The 9720-nt window shown below is 51.6% G+C and overlaps 1 protein-coding gene across 1 annotated transcript in view; it reads right to left on the minus strand.

Annotated features, from left to right (window-relative positions):
* SLC15A4 (solute carrier family 15 member 4) overlaps window positions 1-9720 on the minus strand; it is a 28144-nt gene that overhangs the window by 17142 nt on the left and 1282 nt on the right. Inside the window, exons 3-4 of the mRNA XM_040443475.1 lie at window positions 9590-9720; window positions 3131-3426 (exon numbers count right to left, since the gene is read on the minus strand). Of these exons, the coding sequence (XP_040299409.1) occupies window positions 3131-3426; window positions 9590-9720 (427 nt within the window). The remainder of the gene's footprint in view (window positions 1-3130; window positions 3427-9589) is intronic.

Genomic DNA, 9720 nt, shown 5'->3' on the forward strand with positions numbered 1-9720 from the left:
GCCAGGTCACGATCTCGCGGTCCGTGAGTTCGAGCCCCGCATCAGGCTCTGGGCTGATGGTTCAGAGCCTGGAGCCTGTTTCACATTCTGTGTCTCCCTCTCTCTCTGCCCCTCCCCCGTTCATGCTCTGTCTCTCTCTGTCCCAAAAATAAATAAACGTTGAAAAAAAAAAATTAAAAAAAAAAAATCATTTTTGTCTCATGATTGTTTTTTTATAACACTGACATTTCTTAACCTGAACGTTCGAGGGGGGGCAAAAAACTGAAAACTAACTTAATATTTTAGCTACGTCTTGGACAGGAAAGGTAGGTTCCGTTCAACAAACATTTACTGAGTGTCTGCATGTCTGGGTCCATTCTAGCTGGGAGCCAGGGTCACAGAGATGGCACCCGAGCCGCACGCAGCTTATCTAGTAGGGAAAAGAATCAGGAAAACCATGCTCAGGGAGAAATGCTAAATTTCCAAGATAGTATCAGACTCTCTTTTGAAAATATTCACTAAGCTTCTCCAATTTGATTTTTTTGGCCAGAAGATGTCCAGTCCTAGGTACGTATTACAGACACGGTCGGTGATTTACCACATCATCTACCCATGTGTTTCTCTAAAATCCTGTCAATGTCGAAGGACAAACCCATTTTTATACATCGAATCATTCCCATGTTACTGGTCACACAACTTGCATTACCAACTGTTCTGAATACCGCTAAGTCAAATGCACCTAACGCTTTCCCTAACTCACACATGTTGTTAGCGTGTTATTGTGCAACACACAAGGGTCCGACAGGAAGCCACAGACACGAATGCCCTGGAACACAGACAGAACCCAGAAAGGGCCCCAGCGTCACGAGGCCGGTGCTCCCCCAGAACCGTCTGCAGAGGCTGCTGTGTGTGCGCAGGTGCGTTCTCCCAGGAAGAGGGTCTACTGACTCTCAGATTCTCAACCCAAGGTGTGCGTCTCAGAAAAGGATTAGAACTATCCCCACTCAGCCTGACGAGCGCATACACATCGATTTTCTCACGTGAAATCGACATGGAGTCATCTCCAAAACACAGACCAGCCCAGACCAAAAAGAACCTGGAGCCACCAGAGCAGATCAGCACCTCGGCAAAACCCCAGGTGAGGCTGCTCATCCCCCTCCCGGCCACGCAGTTCACGGTAACCGGGCTCTCAGCACGGGCCGGGCCACGCTAACAGCCATGCACACGCCAGCTTCTCAGGCTCCACGATGACCCTGCAAGATGAGCCCCTGTCCCCTGTACGAAGAGGGAATGCGGGCGTGGCAAGGTCATTAGCCTGCCCAAGGTCACAGAGCCCGGACCTGTGCGTCAGGAGAACATAACTTGAGAACTGTCGGGTCCACCAGCTTCTCTGCCAGACAGTCCTTTCGACCTTAACTGTGCCAGTCGCCCAAAACCGAACCCACAGGGAAATCAGATTCTGAAGTAAGAGTCCAGACCTTTTTCATCATGCCATTTGTGCAGGACACCCCAGAACGTCCAGGAGGCCGTGACGTCCTCCTGCAGGAATGTCTACCAGGTACCACATGCACCGACACCCCAAGCCTTCAAGAGGATGGGTCTGCTCACAAGTACTCAACCCAAGGACCGAACGTGTGGGATGAGAGCCCCTGCTTGCGCCTGATGAAGGCAAGGCCGAGGCACAGCACCAGGAAGACGGCACTGCCACCATCTGCAGTCAGGAATTAGGGGTCTGGGCGCTGCACGGACCCGTCAGAATCCCAGGACGGGCGGGGAGAGCTGAGGGGCCACGGCAGCCCCGGGCGGAGGAGCAGGGCCACGAGAGCTATTTTGGAACAGCTTCAAACCCACCGCATGCGACGAAATACCACACGTTCGTATGGCTCAGGGCACCAGCCACGAGAAGGTGGGTGTGGGGGTTGGCGCACGGAACCTTCCAGAGTTCAGTGCCACCCAGCAAGGAATGTGCTGCACAAAGCCCTGTGTGGCTGAGGGGTCGGCCTCTGGCTCAGGGACCGCCCGCCCACCCATCAGGAGTGCCTATCAGAACTCTCCTTGAGGGGGTCCACTACCCAGGGTCCCGGAGACTTTTAGGGATGACAAATATTCTAGATCCTATGTCAAATGAGGCCGTCCTAACTCCAGAACCACCCAGTATGAGGGGTGCACTGTACTACGGGTAGATCACGCTTCAATAATAAACCCCGAAACTGCTGAGCTCTCTTCTTGGGCTAAGTTCCGGACTTTTCTGTATTAATATGCATCGAGGGTGACCTACCATCTGTCCCAGCTTGCCCGGGACTTCCCCAGGACGTGGGACTTCCACCGCTAAAATTGGGAAGTCCCAATTTCCCAATGGGGGACAATGCAGTTCCCCCACTGCCTCTCAAAATTCTGCTCTTGTGTCGTCCTGTCCCAGAGCGGCCGCAGGGACCAGTGGATGACGGGGCCCACACTGACCCACTCGGCAGCCGATTCAGAAGACAGACACAACGGCTTACTGTTTAGGAAGTACAATACAAGTTAGCGATCGCTGGATGTTTCATTCAAATGAATTTCAAAGCTTTTTAAAGCCAAAAGGGAAACACAGGGAGTATGTATAACGTCTTTTCTCTACTCTCTGCCAATGTCTATCTCTGTCACTTTTACAGAAGTAAGAGGTCCATCCGAACCAGTGGTGACAGGAAACTCAGGGTGGAAGTTAAACACTAAAAGCATGAGTCCCGGAATCAGGCTGCCGGTCTGCCTGGAAGATGGAGATGGCAGGGGCGCCTGGGTGGCTCAGTCCGTGAAGCGTCCGACTTAGGCTCAGGTCATGATCTCGCGGTCCGGGAGTTCGAGGCCCGCGTCGGGCTCTGTGCTGACAGCTCGGAGCCTGGAGCCTGCTTTGGATTCTGTGTCTCCCTCTCTCTCTGCCCCTCCCCTGCTTGTACGCTGTCTCTGACTCTCAGAAATGAATAAACGTTACAAAAATAAAAATAAGAGAATAAACATTAAAAAAAATGGAGACGGCAGCGCCTTACAACGTCCTCGCGTGCGCGTGAGACACTGAAGCCGCCAGCCCAGAGCCCTGCACACGGTAATGTGCGTCAGACACAAACCAGTATTGTATCCACAGCGCTGGGAGCATCGTGTCTCAGCCGGCACTCACCCACTGTGACCGTGCTCTCCGATCCGCTTCTGGGGACGGCACAAATACACCAGTATCCTGAACACATGCGTGAAGGCACTGCCATCGGGCGGCTTGGTGATGAAGACGCTCTGGCCACAGAGGAAGACCAGGAAAGCCACCCCGATGCAGACCGCTGGGATGAGGTAGCCGGTCACGAAGCCCACGTTCTGCTGAATGTAGGCAATGCCTCCCAGCGAAATGATTGCTCCCAGATTAATGCTCCAATAAAACCAATTAAAAAATCTTCTTGTGGCTTCTGGACCTCGGTCTTTAACCTAAAACAACGGGGAGGAAACACTTTAAAACGTGATCATCCTCAAGGAAGAGAAACCTGTGTAAGTGACTACGGTCACCGTCACTGTGGCAGCTTATAAGAAACGCAGCCCCACCAAACGGTGCCTACAGATACATTCGGGGCGCCTGACAAAGGAGCACCCCATAACTTTAATTACTGCACTTTCTGAGGGTGCTTCTCTTAATCATGCTGAAATCCAAGAAATCCAAGAGAGTTTCTCAAAGTACTGGCTGGGACCACCTGCTCTGGAAACACTGGAATGCTCCCTACAAGTGCCCATTCACAAGACTCACATTCCAGACCCGCCCAGTCACCATCTCGGGGGTTGGGGCCCAGGAATCGGCATTTTAAACATTTTTTCAGGAGACTTGTATTCACAGGTAAGTTTTAGAACCACCGTTGTACAACTCCACACCTTGGTAAATCCGGGGCAAAAAAGGAAATCCCAGACTGAACCTAAAACTACATGCTGTTTTCAGATTAGGAAGGCAATCCAGGGAATCGGGAGATTCTGATAAGGGAGAGACTCCTGGCGGGCTCACGAACCCCTCATCTCCTGAACTCGGACATGAGCCCCGGGTCACACTCTGAGAAGACCATATAATGGGCCCCACAGTGCTGCTGACGTTCCACATGGGGACAGGCCCCTCACACCTTCCCACCTTACCTTGATTTCCACATCCACACGGACACCTTGTCTACACCAGCCAGTGATCTCACACGGTTTTTATTACCTTTCCTAAATATTTGTTAACGTTAATTCATTTTTGAGAGACCAAGAAAGACAGAGTGCAAGCAGGAGTGGGTCAGAGAGAGAGGGAGACACAGAATCCGAAGCAGGCTCCAGGCTCCCACCTGTCAGCACAGAGCCCAACACAGGGCCTGAACTCACAAGCCGTGAGATTATGACCTGAGCCAAAGTCAGACGCTTAACCGACTGAGCCACCCAGGCACCCCATCTCACACAATTTTTAAGTAAGCTTCCTAGCTGTGGTTCATAATGGATTGCATACAAAGACTGCCCTAGGAGCCTCTGTTGTCTCCTCCTTAAGTTATGAAAAGACGAATTTCTGTTCCGGTAACAGACCTGGTTTGTTTCACAGGGCAGAGGCCACACTACCCAAGAACACAGAAGGCTCTCAATGGGGGCCCAGACCACCAAGCACCAGATACAAAAAAGCACCTTGGTAGCAGTCATATAACCTGTGATATTTTCACCTCTATGCTTTAAGATTAAAGTACAGATAGATAGGAAATAGCCAAATCTGTGACTGCAAAGAAAAAACATATTCTAATCCGAAATGATTAAGGACGCCTACTGCCCTGGCAAGAAACTTGCTTCAAGTAATTACATGGGAACCACCACCCCAAACTGAAAATCTGGGTTTTAAATAACCCACACGTTGTCAGGAGCTTCAACTTGTCCCCAACCCCCGTCAGAAGCGGACAGAGGTCCTAGACCAAAGGCCGGCATGAACGCAGGCTGAAGGATTTATCCTGGGAATTTCTCGTATTCCAAGACAGTTCTTCTGTATCAGTAAACTGGACACGAGTGTCCACCCTATCGCAGACACAGACCGGAGGAAACACCAATTGTAAGCAGAGAAATGGTTACAGAGAAAACACAACGAAGGACAGAAATAGCATGAGAGGTGGTAGGGGTGGGGGGCGGCCAGCCTAGGGGGGAAGAGAACCACACAATTAATGCATACAGCGTTCGTATCAGCTCAAGCACGTCGGGCCCTTTTCGTCACCTACGGCAGCACCGCACACATCGTCCTGTGTGAACCTGGCAGTGAACCTGTTCGAACTTCCAAGTGTACTTCACCAGTGTTACTTTAAAAAAAAATTTTTTTTACATTTATTTATTTTTGGAGAGACTGAGACAGAGCTTGAGCAGGGGAGGGGCAGAGAGAGAGGGAGACACAGAATCCGAAGCAGGCTCCAGGCTCCGAGCCGTCAGCACAGAGCCCGACGCGGGGCTCGAGCTCACAAGCTGCAAGATCAGGACCTGAGCTGAAGTGACCTGAGCTGAAGTCGGACGCCCAACCAACCGAGCCACCCAGGCGCCCCAGCCAATGTTACTTTAGAAATCTAAGCCTGTTACTAAGGCCCTAAATAAGCACATACCAGTTTTTTTGTTTTTTTTTTTTTTTTTTTCCACAAATGGGAAGCTGGCTCCTGTAAGCTGCAAATCACATGCTTCTGTGCCCTGAGCTGGCAAGCCCACAGCCAGCCACTTCTCACTAGTCACATCACATCGTCATCTGCTCCGGGGCTCATGCCCTTCCCCACCGCGGGTAAACAAGTTTCTCATGTGACCGGTCCAAAGGAGCTACGGCAGTCAATTCAGAAAAGTCCAGCGAAAAGAACAGAACCATGTACAGTAAGTCACACAGCTGGCGGATTTGGAAAAATTCCTTAAAATGCACAAGACTGCAACCTTTCCCCCCTCCAGGGAAAAAAAAAAAAAAGTATCATTTCCTCTCTTTATCTGTAAAGTAAGTTTTTCTTCTTTCAGTTCACTATTTGAAAGGATGGTTGCGACCTCTGAAAAAGGTTAGACACTGGGGAGAAATAAGGGGCTGGCAGGACTTCCACTGAAACGGATCGCCTTGGAGTCCTCAGTGGCCCATCCGCTGTCTCAGGGCCGCCGAGGCCCCTCAAAGCTACACTGCCGGACCCCACTCATCTCTCGCTCAGAATGCTCCCTCGAGACCCTGCTGGGGGGTGGGAGGGGAAGGGGACAGTGATAGAGAAGCTTATGTTACCTTAAGAACACAAGCAGACGTCCTGGACACAAGAAGAGCCGGGAGGTGACGAGCAACCCACCCTGGAGAGCAGCCCGACCGACCGGCTTCACGCCCAGACCTCCCTCCACCCGGCAGTCAGCACCCGGCACGGAGCGAGCCTGTGGCAGAACAGCAGCATCGCTTTCCTTCTGAATGCTTTTCTCCTGATACAGTCCGCATACGAAACAATTCCCCATTTGGAAACGTCCATCTCGGTGGTTGGTGGCCTACCCACACTTGAGCAACCACGGCCACCATCCAATTCCACATGCCATCACGCCACCGAGACACTGTTCCTTTCCAGGCACCTCCCACCCTGTCGCCACTGGCCCCCAGCTACCGCCGTTGTGGCAGTCTTCCTGGTCTGTCCTTTGTGGGCATCTGCGTAGAAATGGAACAAAAAGGACACGTCGCGTCTCACGTCTGGATCTTTCACTTGACACAGTGTTGTCAACATCCATCACGTCATAGCACCCATCAGCGCATCATTTCCACAGCTGGGTGATATTCCATTGCACGGAGGGACCACATCCACCTTATCTGTGCATTGGTTCAAGGACCCCTCACCATTTTACTGAAATGTTTTAATCTTACAGAAAAGCTGAAGGAACAGTAAAACATACGCTTTGTGTCCCCTTCACTTAGATCCTTAGCTCTCTTTTTCTGCACCTGTAAATGACATACTCTCCAGGCTGATGATTTAAAAATAAGTTGCAGCAGGGTGGCAGTTCACCCCACACGAATCCTGAAATAAAGCCATTCTTCTACATGACCACAGACCATTATCGCACTAAGAAACTTAACGTCGGGGCACCTGCGTGGCTGAGTCGGTTAAATGTCCGACTTCGGCTCAGGTCGTGATCTCATGGTTTGCGAGTTCGACCCCCACCTCGGGCTCCACGCTGACAGCTCAGAGCCCTCATCGGATTCTGTGTCTCCCCTCCCTCCCCCACACTCGCACTCTGTCTCTCTCTCAAAAATAAACATTAAAAAAATTAAAAAGAAACAATGTCAATGCGATTGTATCTAATATGTGGTCTATAATCCAATTACCCCAAATGCCCCCCAAAATGGCTTAAAAAACACCGAGGATCCCATCATGACACACACAATGCGTTTGGTTCTCAAGTGTAACGTCGTTGAATCTAGAGTGGTCAGTCCTATTCTTTTCAGCATTGGGTCATATTTGAAGAGAGTAGGCCAGTCATCTGGTTGAAGAGAGCACTTTTTTTTTTTTTAAATGTCCATGTGATTAAGCACGGAGGGTTCCTTCTTTGTCATGCATTCTAAATAACCTTTACAAGACCATTCACTCCTTCTGAATGTTAATTGCTAGTCTATTATCCACTGGAAAGAACTGACTTTTAAGTCAGACAGCCTGGGCCCAAACCCGGCTCCCACTCCCTTGCTATGGTTCTGCGCAGGCCAAACGTTCTCAGCCTGTTTCTAGGAAGACAGGTAACTCCAGTACATAGATCGTCAAGAGGCTCAGATCAGGCAGCGTAACAAGAACAGCGAGGGCCATGGCAGGGGATCACGTGGCTGTGCGGCCCATGCTGGGCCTTCACTGACGGCCCCCAAGCCCCAAAGCCACAAGCCCGGGCCTCGAGACCCAACTCTGCACGCTTTGTGTTTCTGCCGCAGAATGCCCACGACCCTGGCTTGACCACTTGCTACGACGAAAAGAAACTATCCTTTGTCCATCCACCTCCTTACTGGAAAACCGTAGAGGAGGTTCACAGGAGATTCAATGACTTCACGTACGCAAAGCACGTTTCACGGGGCAGAGAAGGAAGCCTTCAGGACGTCAGGCATCCGTCATTCCCAACATCATTAGAAGGTGCCACCTTCCTGTAATGGGTGGCCTGACACAGGTACGCTTACAGCTCAGGTTCAAAGGACAGGCTCTCCCATCCTGGCTCAGTCATGTGCTGGCTGTGTGACTCTGGGCCAACGATTTTTAACCTCCCGAGCCTCAGTTTCCTCGTCTGTGAAACGAGCACGACAACAGGGGTGGTGTCACATAGACTCATACACTCCCTGGCATAAGGGCCTGGGGCAGAGCAAGCCCTCGGTAAAAATCACATGGTTATTCAGCACAAAAACCTACGCGTCGTCTTTCCTGTTGCTCACAGATGACCCGCCAGCAATTCCTGCCCACTCCACCTCGACTTATCCTGAATCCACTCTGCCCACCTGAGTCGACATCCCCGTCTCTAATCCGGCCAGCGTCATCTGTCTCTACCCGGTCCACATGTGGGCACCACTTCCCTCACTAGTCTGCACTCCAGACGTCACAAACTTTTTCTGGGAAGAGGCAGAGCGTAAATATCTTAGGTTTTACGAGACCTCCAGTCTCTGTTACGACTCCACAATCTTGCGACTGCATCGTGAAAGCAGCCACACCACAGCTACTGTGTGACCAGCCAACAGGTAGGGCTGTTCCAATAAAGCTTTTTGTACGGAGACGGAGATGTTAAGTTTCACAGGATTTTCACTTGTCGCAAAACACTCTTTTCTCCCCCCCCCCCACCTTAAAAACTTAAGAACCCTTCTTATTCTTAGCTTGTGGGCCCTCCCCAAAAAGGAAATAGACCAGCTTTGGCTGTCAGGTCACAGCTGCCAGGCACACCTGCTCTAGAGGCCCCCCTTTCAGAAACACACATCCGATCATGTTATTTCCTCACTCAGACCCCACAATGGCTTCCTACTGTGTTCTATTTCTTTTAGTTTTATTTATTTAAATAATCTCTGCTCCCAACATGGGGCTTGAACTCACAACCCCAAGATCAAGAGTCTCACACTCCTCCAACTGAGCCAGCAAAGCACCCCTCAAAGTCTTTTAAAAACTTCCCAGGACCTGGCCCCTTCTTACCACCTCTCTCCTCACTTCTGTTTTGGGTTTTGTTTTTTTTAATGTGTGTGGCATACAACCTTACCTAATTCTGAGTGTGCACATATGTGCTGACTTAATACATCTAAGTGTTGCAGCATGACTGTCACTTTAACAGCTAGGGCAACAAGGGCATCCCCTCTCTTGCTGGCCCCAGGCCCTTTGCACCTGTTGTTGGCTTGTCCCCTAAAGCTCTTCTGACAGCTGCTACCTTTGATAGCCTTCAAGACTCCACTCCCAGAAAGGAAGTGACTTCCACCTACAGCCACCTGGCCATCACTCCCAAGAGGCCCCTTCCCAGAAGGGAAGGCCGCTCCATGTGCGGGCCCCCTGGCCATCCCCTAGGAGTGCTCACCCCTCCCCAGGGCGCATTGCGGCCAGTCCCTCGGGCCCAGGCTGCCCGCAGCCCAGCCCCGGCGCACATCTGGGCGCACCTGGCGCGCCCGCGCGGCGCTCACCTGGTCGGCGCCGAAGGGCGTGACGTTGGCCTTGACGGCGCCCACGCCCAGGCCGACGAGCGCCAGCGCGGTCAGCGCGGCGGGCGCGCAGTAGCGGGCGGGCGCGTCCGGGCAGGGCGGCGCCGAGCAGT

This window comes from Herpailurus yagouaroundi, unplaced genomic scaffold (assembly GCF_014898765.1).
Source record: "Herpailurus yagouaroundi ecotype Mexico unplaced genomic scaffold, PumYag 191, whole genome shotgun sequence".
Classification (NCBI taxonomy): domain Eukaryota; kingdom Metazoa; phylum Chordata; class Mammalia; order Carnivora; family Felidae; genus Herpailurus; species Herpailurus yagouaroundi.